Source organism: Vulpes vulpes, chromosome 16, assembly GCF_048418805.1.
Source record: "Vulpes vulpes isolate BD-2025 chromosome 16, VulVul3, whole genome shotgun sequence".
Taxonomy (NCBI): Eukaryota; Metazoa; Chordata; class Mammalia; order Carnivora; family Canidae; genus Vulpes; species Vulpes vulpes.
In genome coordinates, this window is record NC_132795.1 from 69,306,751 (window position 1) to 69,321,064 (window position 14,314).

The window sequence follows — 14,314 nt, forward strand, 5'->3', positions numbered from 1 at the left end:
TAAAAAAACAAAATAAACCCCCATTTCGAGGAAGCTATTTGGTAAAGAGTATAAAAATCCTCCTGACGAAAAAAGAAAAAAAACACTTTTAAATGGGTTTTTAAAATGGTTGTTAGCACTGACTTTGTTTGCTAATATATATATATATATATATAGAATATATAGATATGTATATACTTATATTTATATCACTTTATATATAAAGTGATATATATATATATATATATATATATATATATATATATATATAAAGTGATAAAAATAACCAAAGTATGGTGAAAGGCTCTGAATTTTTCCAGCGACAAATTCTGTATAAGCAAGTTTTCTGGATAGCTGATCCTGAAATTTTCAGGGGTTCTTGCATTTTTTTCATTTTTATTGAAAATCCCATCAGGAACCTGTTAAATCCCTTTCTTTAGAAACTAGACATCCCTTGGGACAACTGGGTGGCTCAGGGCATGATCCCGGGGTCCCAGGATGGAGTCTTGCATTAGGCTCCCTGGGAGGAGCCTGCTTCTCCCTCTGCCTGTGTCTCTGCCTCTCTCTCTCTCTGTCTCTCTCGTGAATAAATAAATAAAATCTAAAAAAGAAAGAAAAGAAAAAGGAGCTAGGTATCCCTTCAAGTCCCCCCGCCAACAGAGGGTCCGTGTGAATGAACATCAGTCCCTGGCCCTCGGGGACACAGGGCTCCTGGCCCCCATGTCACACAGCTTCATCTGGGCATTGACACTGTATTTTTCCAATTGCTTTACTTCCCCCCTCCGTGTCAGTTGCACTTCTGGTTTATTATTACTCTTCCCTTTCCATTCTATTTGCAGATTCTAGTATGACCAAGCTTATTCACAGAATTGCTACAACCAAGCTCCCGTTCTGGAGGGCCCGCTGCATGCTGGGCACCATGCCTGTTGGAAAGTAGCCCATCTTTCTAATTCTTACGCAGCTCTACAAATTAGATAGTAGGCCCATTTTATAGGTGAGGGAACTGGAGCTCAAATAGTTCGTCCCAGTTTGCACACCAAGTAGGAGGCAGGATCTAGAGTGGGCCCTCAGGCTCCCGGCGGACCTACCTCATCTGGTGTGCCCTCTGGGTGCTGCCAAAGCCACCTGCTTGTGGGAATAGCTCGGAGGGAGGTCAGAACAGAGCAGCGCTGACCGGGCAGGCCTGCCTCACCACTGGAGTTGGTGAGCACTGTGGACGCCACAGTCTGCTAATTTCATTCACCTCCTGGGTCAAAGGAGAAAATTCATGGAAACCTTTTCTAAAATGTAAAAAAGTTCATACAAATGTTGCCCTTATCTGGTAAAGGGTTAATCACAATAATAATAACCCCTCACATTTTAAAAGCAAGCAAACAAGTGGAGCATAGTTGAGGCTACAGATGGGATTCAGGGCTCATTGGTTGGCCAATGGCCTCTGAATTCCCCAGGCAGAAGGGGTCCTCACCTACATCAGAGCTGGGAGTGTGGCCTGGTAAGCCCAGGGCAGGGTCGATGCAGAAACAGATTTTTTTTTTTTTAAGATTTTATTGATTTATTTATTCATGAGAGACACAGAGAGAGAGGCAGAGACACAGGCAGAGGAAGAACCAGGCTCCCCTCGGGGAGCCCAATCCAGGACTCGATCCCAGGACCTGGGATCACTGCCTGAGCCAAAGGTAGATGCTCAACCACTGAGCCACCCAGGTAACCCCATGCAGAAACAGATTTTTTTTTTGAGATTTTTTATTCATTTATTCATGAGAGACATGGGGTGGGGGGGAGGAGAGAGAGAGGCAGAGACACAGGCAGAGGGAGAAGCAGGCTCCATGCAGGGAGCCCGACATGGGACTCGATCCCGGGTCCCCAGGATCACACCCTGGGCTGAAGGCGGCGCTAAACCGCTGAGCCATCCAGGAGTCCCAGAAACAGATTTTAATGAGAATACTCAATACCAGGTTTTGCCAATTTTATTGGAAAACTAAGTTCAGTCCACTGATCAGTGATACATGCTGTACATTAATCTGGTGTTTTACTATACAAAAATACTTGCTATCTGCTCAGAAGTATACAAACAAGTTTCTAAAATTCTTCATCATGAATCAGTAAAAATATAATTTATCAAAAATACCACTGGGAAAAAAATGGCTCAATACCTTTTCTCTCCTCACAAATACACAAAGAGAGGTGGAAGAAGGAAAATACAAATTCTGCTAAGCCTGCTTTAAGAACTGGGAGTGAAATGCTTTGTGGCAAACTTCCCTTCAAACACTTAGGCTGACCAAAAAAAAAAAAAAAAATCACCATCAGATAATGTGGTGAAATCTAATTAATGGGGAAGGCCTGAAAGGAAGGGCTTAAAGGAGGTTTTCAGGGAAAACAATAAAACAAAGGAAGTTCCCAGAGAACCAGGAGTGTAGCTCCTTCCTCTGGAATCCTCCCCTAGGAAACGGGAGTGACACCAGGACATGCACTTTCCGGTTGGGGCTCCTCCTGGTCCAGGACCCATCCCTTGACTCTTGTCCCTCCCTAAATTCCAAGTGCAATGCCACCAGTAATTCTCGAATGTTTTCCCCACTCCTTACTTTCTGGCCAACTTTGCTGCTAATTCTAAGTTTCAGAATTGGCTTTCTTGGCCTACACATGCAAGTGTATTTTACAGATGACAGACTAAAAATCGTCAGCAACATATGTTTTGAGCATCTGATAGGCCTTTGGGGGGCATCACAGCCCCCCCACCCCCGCCCCAGCCCCGTGTGTGCTGCCAAATAAAAATAAGGCACTTTTTTTTTTTAAACAGCAGTTCCAAAACAGAGCCATTACTCAATCTGATCCAGGAAAAAGCAGGTGGTAAGAGAAGAGGCAGAGAATTCAACTGTTTTTGTCTAGCTCTAATCATTTTGGGGAGAAAAAAATATACTGTATAAGTCTGTGTTCACTCATAACATTAATCATTAAAAATATAAAGAACACAGGGCCTGCCCATGTTCGTTGCCATTTAAAATGGGGCACGTGGCCCGCAGCAAGGGGTTTCTTTCCAGGGTTTCTCTAAGGATTATCATCAAGTTTAGAAAAAAAAAATTCTTATACCAAAAAAACCAATTTGGTTTCATTTGTAATTCCCTAAGAAATATCTACCTTTCAGGGAAAGAAGATATGAAAGCAGAGACGTTTTTCATAAAAACAACATAATTTTCGTAAATTCCAACACACTAAAGTTTAGAATTTGCTTTCTTAAGTGAGAGCCTTCCTAGACTCAGCCACCATCCTAGGAAACAATCATTTCTTCTCACAAAAGCCCTGGGGGTAGGGCTGAAGGGGACATGGATTGACCTGAAGTCGAATGTTGAAGTCACCGCACCAGAAGTCAGCAACTCAGTTCTAAGCCCTGCTCCGACCTCACGAAGAATAGAATTAAAAAAAAAAAAAAGTCACTTACTTTATCAAATTACGATGATTGCAAAACTTAAAGAATGACAATCTGTGAACATTTTTCAACAAGAAAGCCCTACCCAAATCTCTGTCAGGTGGGCACACTCCTTGCAAAGGCACCCAGACCGAGGGACACACCCACGGCCTCCGCGTGGAGAGCAAGGCTTCTGGCTGGAAGCAGAACAGCCTTCTCCTGAGTGGCCACCAGCAGACCAAGTGCTACCAGACTAAGACGAGAGAGCAGGTGCCTTCGGGCAGTTTCTTGGGGAGAGCTCTTGGAGAAACAAGAGTTGGAGTAAATTTTGAATTTCATAAAGCTCTGGTCGGCTGGAGAAAATTCGAGAAGGCGTTCTGGTCAGAGGAGACAGGAAGGAGAAGCAGTGGCGTAGGAGCACTGGGGGCAGGATGAAGGTGCACAGAGCTGGCCTGGGGATTCCCAGCACGGGCAGTGAGGGGACAGCTGTGCACACACACTGGGGATGTGGGGCAGTGGTGGTGACATGTAAGTGGGGCATCTGGGGCTTTCGCTCCTCAACCAGGAGGAGCCCTGCCCAGGCAGGAGGCGCTTAGAGCAGCACTTTTTGAAGGGCGGCTAATCCGTGGGCCAGGTGTGTGACAGAGAGGAAGGAGGAAGTGACTTGGAAATTGTGCTTCAGAAGAAGCCATGAGTCAAGTGGAATGCAGAAGAGGAGGGTAGAACGGGATGATCACTGCAGGGGGAAGGCAGGCCGAGGTGGATCAAGCCTCTGCTACTCCCGCTTTTGAAATTCCCTCTCTCCAGCAGAAAGCTGAGGTTATTTCAAACACATGTAATCCTGACGAATCCCTTTTGCCCCTGAAATGGGAATTTTAAAGGTCTGTAAAATGAAATTCGGTCTCTGGAAACTGATGGCTGGCTGTCGATGCATATGGAAAGTGCAAAGCTGATGGAAAGTTCTCCCAGAATACTTCTCTACCTTCCTCTGTGAAATAACCAGTCTCACTTTGCAGGCAGCACCCCCGAGGGGAGCCGCTGGGGTGCCAGGGGCCGTGCCATCCTCGGACTGCACCACGGCCCCATCCGTGGACTGTAGACAACTTCATAAAACCGTTTATAGATGCTAAATATTTCCTGTCTGTTCATTCCTCTCATTTTCTGTCCTGGCGCCTGTTCCCGGTAGGCAGATCAAGCATTCAGACAAGGCATCTGTTGCCTTCTGAAAGGACTTCCAAGCCCTTGGTTCTGAATTGTGCTGACCTGCTACTGTCACCACATCCTGCTCCCTTAACAATCCGATTTCAGGTGATCTCAGGGGTAAGCGCCGCTACAGGTGGCATTTTATGACTGTACAGTCAATGGGGGCACAGCCCAGCCTGCAGTGCTAGAAGACAAGAGTCACCCAAGGAACTCTTGGCCAAGCTTCTCCCTGCTACCCGAGAGGCACCTGCACCTCCCTCTGCAGCGTCTTCGAGTCTGGCCTGGTGGCCAAGGACAGAAACTGGTGTTTGGATGAAGGTGGCTGCCGCTGGACCGGCATGTGGTACCTGACGTTCTTCCAGAACCTTGTCTTTGCAGATTGCAATCCCTCGCTAAAGTCCCCTGACCAGCGGATGGCCCCATGTTTCTGCTTAATGAATTTAATGGTTTCTGGCATTTTCTCATAGTCTTGGATTTTCTCCAGTTCAAGCAGGACAACTTTAATTCCATCCTGAACAAAAGCATTGTACATTGCTATCTGCTCTTCAGAAGAATTCCCCAGGCAGCCCAATCCTGATGTTTCTGAGACCAAAATGATGATCAGTCTTCTGCTTTTCCTTATGTTTTCATTAGCTACCTCAACAATGTCTGAAAAAGACAAAGCAGAGGAAGAGTAAGTAAAATTTCAATTAACAATCATTTTCTCCCAAACCAAAACCCCACAAGGTTCTTCCCATCTCATCCTTTTTGTGTTCTAATGCACTTTTTTCTCATCTTTTTTTTAAAGATTTATGAGAGAGAGAGAGAGAAAGAAAGAGCGAACACATGAACACGAGCAGGGGTAGGGGCAGAGGGAGCAGATTCCCCGCTGAGCAGGAAGCCTGACTTGGAGCTCCATCCCAGCACCCCAAGATCATGACCTGGGCCCAAGGCAGACACTTAACTGACTGAGCCACCCAGGTGCCCCTTCTTTTATCTCATCTGAATTAAGATGAAAAAATTTCCAATTGTATGGACCAGCTCAAAACCTGACCTACAAGAGTTGAATATCTCATTTAGGACTCAGAATACTTCAGGTAAACCATTTGTTCTCTTCCACTCCCATTCCACTCTCTTGCTCTCTCAGTTGTAAAGAGAGAAAGTTGTTACTATTGGATCTAACTAGTTGTGAAGTTTTCCAAAACAAAATAAAACTTAGTTAATTCTTGCACCAACAAAATACGAGTAAAAGTAAGTACTTTGCATTTAATAGATGTGAAAATCTTCATCACACCCCACAGAGGGGGTTCTTAACACTGCCACGTCTGAATACTACATCAAAGTTCTTCTAGAAAGGTGAAACCTAACTTTAGCAATTATTTTCACAACAAAGACTTTTACTTTTTTCCATGACACACATACCTTCCCCAACATAGGCATCCCTTCCATAAATGAACAGCTTATATCCACACTGTTCTTCCAAGACCTCAGGCAAGACTTTAAACACAAAGATATCTGAGTTAGAGGTGGACCCTTCCCCAAGGGTCTTTGGGTATAGTATGTATGCATCATAGGTCTTTCCATCTGAAGCTAGAGGTGAAAACATAAAATATTTAGGTCCAAAAAAGAAGAGATTTGGTAAAGTCAGTATCCCAAACATGCATTTCAGGATGAATTATTAATTTTTGTGTGTGAGTATGAATGAAGCAGCAATACCAAAAATACAGTAACTTTTTAAAATGTTACTCTCCTACAAGTTTCTATTTATTACGTTTTACTGTGAAGGTATTCTTATATTACTGAATGGCCACCTCATGTGCAGAGATTCTTTTTTTTTAAGATTTTATTTATTTATTCATGAGAAACACAAAGAGAGAGGCAGAGACATACACAGAGGGAGAATCAGGCTTCCTCTGTGGAGCCTGTTGCGAGACTTGATCCCAGGACCCCAGGATCACGACCTGGGAGCCAAAGGCAGACAGCCACTAACCCACCCAGGTGACCTGTGCAGAGATTCTTTACCTCTTGCTCTGGGAACTACCTCTCACTCCCTGGTCTTATGTTCTCCCCCGGTGTCTCAGCCCTGCAGTCTACCCACTCTTTCTTTTATTTATAATTGTAGTATTATTTTTTTTTTTTGCAAAGTTGAAACAAAAGAGAAAGGGAGAGTTTCCCTGATGCATGAAAATAGTAATTTCTTTCCTCTGAAAGCAGATCATGGGGTCATCCACGTCCTAACCAGCATGGAGCAGGCCCTCAATAATGCACATTGGATTTGTAAACAGACACTGTAAATGCCTGTTTATCCCACCGTTACGAACACTAAAGCAGCAACTTGGAAAACAATGCTATGCAGTCTATTCAGTCCCCACACTCCAATTACATACAAGAATAACTACTATTCTTGTATATGCCATATTTCATTTTAAAATTTAAGTATAAACCCTCAGTTATCTTCTACATCCCTTAACTATCCCCTCTCTCCAACAAGGAATTATTGCATAGAATACAACACTGTACCTTTTTTGGGGAGAAACTCATAGCAACAATCCCTGTACCAAAGCACAATGTCAACCTTGAAGATTTTGTAGATGAAAACAGAGCATGTAATCACTATTGTTAACATGACAAATACACCAATCATGTGCTTCTTGAAATCAGGCACTATAGCGGAAAAGAGGAAAAAATATATTAGAACCAAAAGAATTAAAAATTGGGGCATACCAAATTAAATATTATTATCCCAGAGAAACTATTTGGGATTGGTCTGCAATCTCAAATCCCAGATAGTATTAACCTATTCATTATCATCACTTAAAAAAGCATAGTAATGCACAGAACCATCTAGCATTGATACCATATAAAACTGAATAAAGTGCACTGTATTAAATTTCCACCTAAATATTATAACACAGTTGACCCTTGAACAATATAGGTTTGAGCTGCATGGGTCCATTTATATGTAGTTTTTTTTTTATGACAGTTACTATAAATGTATTTTCTCTTCCTTATGATTTTCTTTTTTTAACAAAAAATTATTTATTTATTCGTGAGAGACACAGAGAAAGAGGCAGAGACACAGGCAGAGTGAGAAACAGGCTCCCCGCAGGGAGCCCGATGCAGGACTTGATCCCACAATCCCAGGATCATAACCTGAGCCAAAGGCAGATGCTCAACCACTGAGCCACCCAGGTGTCCCTCCTTATGATTTTCTTAATAACATTTTCTTTTTTCTAGCTTACTTTAAGAGCACAGTATATAATACACATAATATACAAAACATGTGTTCACTGTTTATGTTATCAGTAATGCTTCTGGTCAACAGTAGGCTATCCATAGTAAAGTTTGGGGGGACTCAAGTTATACTCGAAGTTTTGACTGGGAGTGGGGGTGATGGTTCTTCTAACCCTCATGTTGTTCAAGGGTCCAATGTATACAATAAACAGAAAAAAATGCCAAAGACTATAGGATAGAGCACTTCAGAATAAAGCAAGTCAAACTCACTCAAAAGCCTACAAAAGTTTCTGGAAGCAGAAGAGTCAGGTAGTGGAAGTTGAAGTCTAGGGAAAAGGAAAGAAGGCGTTTAGGGATGCCATACAGAATATTTCACTCTTCCACATTCTCCTACCTTCACTCCCTAATCATTCATCCAATGATTGCAGTGGAGGAGGGGCAGAGAAGCAAGGTGAAGGAGAGGTAAGGGGGTATGGTGTAGAGAAGAAAAAAAGAAAAAGTGCCTTCTTAATGTCAGGGGCCATGTAGGCACACAGAAGAGAGAATCTAAAAGCTCTATTATTTTAATTTCCCAATCTGGGTCTTTGATCCATCTGCAGATTATTTGGGTATGAAATGGAAATGAAGATATATGCCATTTTCCAAACCAATATCCAATTGGCCCAATGGATAGTTCACCTTTATAGTCTTGATTATGGCAGTTTCAAACAAGATCATGATATCTGTAGTGTAAATCTTCCAGATTTATTGCTTTTATTCAAGACTACCTTGATTATCCTTATCCCTTTCTTTTTTTAAGATTTTATTTATTTATTTGACAGAGAGAGAAAGACAACACAAGCAGGAGGAGGAGCAGATAGAGAGGGAGAAGCAGGCTCCCCGCTGAGCAGAAAGCCCTACAAGGCTCCAGCCCAGGAACCTGAGATCATGACCTAAGCCAAAGGCAGATGCCTAACTGACTGAGCCACACAGGTGCCTCATCCATTTACATTTCCAGATATTTTTAGAATAAACCTGTCTCCAACAATGCACCCACACAAACACATACCCTCACTTGCACAAATACTGTTGAAATTCATTGGAATTTTTTTGAATTTACACATTCATTTGGGGAGAACTGACATCTTTATAATATGGAGTTATTCAATCTATAAACATTGTATATCCTTCCACCTATTTAACTCTTCTCTAATTTATTTCGGTAATCTTTTTTTAGTTTGTATGATGGAGGTCTTGAAGAGCCTTTGCTAGATTTCTTCCTAAGTATTTGACAATTTTTGATACTACTGTAAATGTAATCTTTTAAATTTAATTTCTATTTATTGTTGGTATTTTATAGACATACATAGAAACACTGTATACATATATATATATGTTTACATGTAGAGAGACTAGTGATCTTGCTAAATTTGTTTACTAATTCTCATAGTTTGTCTCTAGGTTTTAAAATTTTCTTCCATGTACACATTCATAAGTACCCTATATTTAATTCAATTACAAGTAATCACATTATTTAACAAATATTTTCAATATTGTGTCTGATTATATACTTGAAGAAAACCAATAACTTCTGACATCCCCTCTGGAATGTAGATATTTAGGCTTCTCCTGTACATCCATTATACTGTCATTTACCAAAAAATATTCATTAAATACCTATGATATAGCAGATTTAAGTCACTACTAGCTCTGGAAATAGGATGATTGGTAAGATAAATGGTCAGCACCATCACAGAATTTAAGTCAAGTAAAGAAAACTAAGTATGACAAATATTGTGACAGGGGCATAGGGTTCTCTGAAAGTGTGTAACAGAGGCAATAATCTCATCTGTGTGGTCAGAGTTTGTTAAGGGCAGGCAAGAGGACAGAAAGCTTCCTAGCAGAAGAAACAGTCCAGCTGACAAGTGAAAGAACAGAAGTTTGCCAGGTTAAGAGGAATTCAAGAGTGTTCCAGGCAAAGAAAACACTATATACCTAACGGTCATTGCAACAGTGAACCAAAAATACATTTCAAATATTCTGTTGATTACCTGGATGTATTAACTGGATATATGCTGTACTTATACCATCTGTATTCTTCGCTACACAGGTAAAGGGATATTGATAAAATCTACTTTCCACTTCTAAAATATTAAGCATGGTGATGATTGTACTCTTTCTTTTTTTTGAAGGATTTTCCACTCTGTTCAAAAGAGAGAGAATAAATAAAGTTATTTAAGTAAAACTACAACTGAGACACATATACATGGTTCATCTCTTTATCCACCACATGAATTATGGCAGAAATTATCACCAGGCCTATGCACGGGGATAATAATCAGGCTGTTAGCTACCCTGATCTGAGATTTCATAGCCCAAAGATCACTGTCAGTAAAAGGCCCAGTAGCAGAGATCAAAATAAAATTACCAGCCTCCGAGAAGAAAAAAGATGGATGGGCATTCTGGTTGTCATGGGGGCACAGAGAATACATGAAACAAGAGGAGACTGGAGCAGATGACCAAGGAGAATGCTAAGGAGTCAGGAGTTGATCCCTAGAGAGGAAACAGAAAGCCACTAGAGACTTGAGAGGTGGAGTGCCAGATTCTCCGTCCCACTTAATGAGTCTTTCCTAAACTGCTTAAAAAACAGAATAACATGAAGGGTAATTCAGGAAAGTTGCTTCATTGGGATGTTGTAACATATCTATCTAAATTCAACAAAAAGCCTTCTAAGTGGTCCGGAATTTACACCACAATGTCATGTATTTTTACCTTAAGTGTTTAAGAACTTATAAATCCTGTTTAGCTCACCAAAACTCAAAACGGGCAGTAAAGGATCAAGGGCCAATCAACTAACTTTTGCTATTCAATTAAACCATCAAGGTTGTATAAATTTCATGACATGAAATTTAATACCAAAATACCTCTGTGGTGTGAGTGGCTTTTAGCATACTTACGGTATATAATCCTCCTCCAGCACTGAGTCCTCTATATCAATTGATGACCCATTCCAGGTCCAGTAGACAAAGTCACTAAAGTGGCCACTGACGTTGCACAGCAATTGTAGCTTGGATCCTGCGAAGCAATGTATTTTTAATCATAGCAATTGATTTTTAGCTGATCTACCTAGATTAATAAGTGGCTATTGAATAAAAATTTTAAATTATAGAAAAGTACAAAGAAAACAAAATTTGCCCTTAAACTTGAAGAAAACCACGATTAGCAACCTCATGTATCTCATTCCTTATCTTCTCTGTGTACACATGCAATTTTTTCTTCACATGCAATTTTTTAAATGAAGTGTCGTCTACTATTTGTAAATATTGTATATTGGGAATTCCGGCTTACTTGACCAGCCTTCCAAAATAGGCCATTTCATGGCTGCTTAGTATTCCATAATACAGATATACTATGATTAACAATTTTCCTATTGCTAAACATAATTTGTTTCTAATTTTTTCATTATTATGATTAATATTCTAATGACCATTCTTGTACATCAATACTAGACATATCCTGAAGTACTACTTTGAATCTGGAAGTAGAATTGAGTGAGATACATATTTAAAAAGCCAAATGAGGCTGTACATGCCCACACTTTGTCCAGTAGTGTATGTGATTGTCTTCTACCCCCAAAATCTCCAGATTCCAATTATTTTTGTCATTGCCCAAAAAGAGAAGGAAAACTTCCATTTAAATTTTCATCTGCATTTCTTGAAATCACAGTGAACGTGTCTTTTATAAGTTTGGTATTCATTTGCCTTTACGAATTGCTTATTATACCACTGTCTATTATTTAGTTGATTCTCATTTAACTTCACTGCCATGTGGGAGCTCTTTATTCATCGAGGATATTAACTCTTTATCATGCATGAAAACTATTCCAAATACCACTTAGAGTTCATTGCTTTCATTTTCATTTTTGTTTAGGGAAATTCTTTGGTGTAGATATTTTTATTTTTTTATTCAGTCAAATTTCTGTTTCATCTGTTTTCACAACTTTTTTCTAAAGCTCTACCACCAAATCAGAAAAATATCCATGTATGTTTCACTGAGATATATAAAATGTTCCCCTTTGTTTTATTGTTTTGATTGTTTTAGTTCTTTACTCTGTCTAGAATATAAATGGGTATGGTGTGAGGGAGAGATTTAACTTAATGTTTTTATCCAAATAGCTGATTGATCCTTTCAGAACCACTTACTGAGTAACAATTTGTAATGCCACTTTTATCAGAAAATAAATTATTTATTTGGGACTTTCTTGGTTGATCTGAATGTATATACTGATTCCAATTGTACTAAAATCTTAATTATTTCAGCTTTGGGGTAAATGTTGGTATTACTTAGAGCTCTTCTTCCAAATATTGTTTTAATAATCTCATCATTTTAATCCTCTGGGTGATTTTTAGAATCTCTTGCCAACTTTTGAGCCCATTCATATTTTTATTGGAATTCCATCAAAACTATAATTTTAAGAGTCTCTGTCTTTACAATTTCCAGTTTTCCCTATAAGAAAAAACATACACTTCTATTACAGTTTTCCTTAAATTAGTGTTGATCAAGATTGTATTCATTATTGTTCCCTTTGGAGACTTTTAAGACATTTTTATCCTAATTGCCTCCCTCCCCCATGAATTTTTAATACCACAGACAAACAGTATATTGCTTTAGGTTTTTTTCCACTAAGAACCAATTTTCTCCCCATTGGAAACAACATAACTCCCACTCCTCATCAATATATATGATTTAAATCTCAATTTTCCTGAGATATAGGTCAGAATTTGGGGAGGGGGTTTCTCCTCTATAAATTTTATATATTTTTGAAAGATTTTGCTAAGAAATGTTATAGACATCTCTATGACATGTTGCAAATAGGAGCTCTTTCCCCATTATGTTTTCTAGCTGGTTACTGCCGAACAAGTTTACCATTTTAGAATGGTAATTAATTTTACTCATTTGCTTGCTGTTACAAATATTTTGTTTATTTTAATGAAGTTGGCATAGACAATGTACATTTAAAACCCATATCCCCAGATGAAAAAAAAGTACAAATGAAATAAAAAAGAGCAGTGTTCTGTTGCATATACTTCTGCATGAATAACTTTATTAACTGCTTATGAAAATCAGGAGTTTTCAGAGATCTCCTGAGAAGATTTTTCTTTAATCTTAATGTTTTCTCTTCAGTGAAGCCATCACTGGAGTCAGTCCCTATTCTCACCATCTTTCTGCTACCTCGACTCCAATCTGATATTCCTTTTCTTTGGGGCCAGACCCTCAGGTTTTAAAAGCAGCTTTAAGTCAAGCAAAGGCCATTTTTCCACAGGTCGGTTCTCTGAGGAACTTCCATCTCCCACCGAGAGCCATAAATTCAGGAGGGAAGCGGTCAGGTGTCAGACTGCCGTCAGGGCCAGTTAGGAAGCCACGATAAGCACTAGCACTGGTGGGTCTTATTTACCACAAGCCTGAAGACACATAGTCCTGGAAAAGGTGGCCCCCCTGTGCACACACGTAATTTGTAAAAAGGAGTGGGCAACAGGAAGGATATTGAGGTTTCATCACCAACACTCAGCACCATGAAAACAAATTCTAATGACTGATGGACATCAGAATTCAAATCACCAGATGTTTTAAGGAGGTGAGGTGCCAGTCTTTAATTGTATCTTGAATAGCACATGACAAAAGAACTATTTTTAAAAATTAAAAAAAAGGACCAAGGGGAAAGAATAAAAGATAAAAACAATATTTAAACTCATGGGATGACCCCATTTGTTCCTGACAAACTTCCATCACATCTTCCTCCGCTCCCAACTCCCTTGGACTGTGATTCTCAGCAATCCTCTGACCTTCAAAGAGAAAGCTGAGTGAATTCACTGGAACATCCAGTCTTTGACAGGATGGTTCTTTGAGTTTCTGGAGATGTGTCGTCTGCCATCCTCACTTCAAAGTGAATCTCATTGCCATCATGTCCGATGACTCTGAGTTTAATGCATGCTCTTTCCTTCTTATCCCTTAAATCCCCATTTGAAGGTTCTGCCTCCTGGTCAGACAGATGATGATGGCTTCACCCAGAGTCTCGTCCGCACAGCAATGGCCTCGGGGAGGCGGGACCTCGTTCGGAGATTTACAAATCCATCTCTTCCCCACAGCACGCCACCACAGCCGGAGGGACTTCCACTACACCTAGAATATTAATTTTGTATCTGGCCCATTAATAATATACTAACCCTAACTTCTCCCCTGTAATGCTCTTGAGGGTAATACATACATTATGTGATCTGAAAATAATAATAAAGTCCTTTTCTCCTTTACAGTAGGCCTGCCTTGGTTCTTTCATGTATGACTGTATCAAGTGGGTGCTTCTAGAATATGTTAAGTAATGTTGGTTATTTGGGCATTCTTGTCTTGCTCTTGGCTTCAGCAAGAGGGTCTATGCCTGTAGAAGGTCTAACACTATAGTGGTTTATCATTAAGAATGCTAGTGACTATTGGTTTCAATAGATGCTCTTTATTAACTTAAGGAAGTATCCCCCAGCTCCT

The 14,314-nt window shown here is 40.1% G+C and overlaps 1 protein-coding gene across 10 annotated transcripts in view; it reads right to left on the reverse strand.

Moving 5' to 3' along the window:
* Positions 1-1,930: 1,930 nt before the first annotated feature.
* Positions 1,931-14,314, reverse strand: part of IL1R1 (interleukin 1 receptor type 1) — a 73,201-nt gene continuing 60,817 nt past the window's right edge. For all 10 annotated transcript variants that reach the window (XM_025992393.2, XM_025992394.2, XM_025992392.2 and 7 more), the window contains 5 exons: positions 10,735-10,852; positions 9,829-9,980; positions 7,085-7,228; positions 5,987-6,154; positions 1,931-5,233 (listed from right to left, as the gene is read on the reverse strand). In XM_025992393.2, coding sequence (XP_025848178.2) covers positions 4,818-5,233; positions 5,987-6,154; positions 7,085-7,228; positions 9,829-9,980; positions 10,735-10,852 — 998 coding nt within the window. In that variant the 3' untranslated portion in view covers positions 1,931-4,817. The remainder of the gene's footprint in view (positions 5,234-5,986; positions 6,155-7,084; positions 7,229-9,828; positions 9,981-10,734; positions 10,853-14,314) is intronic.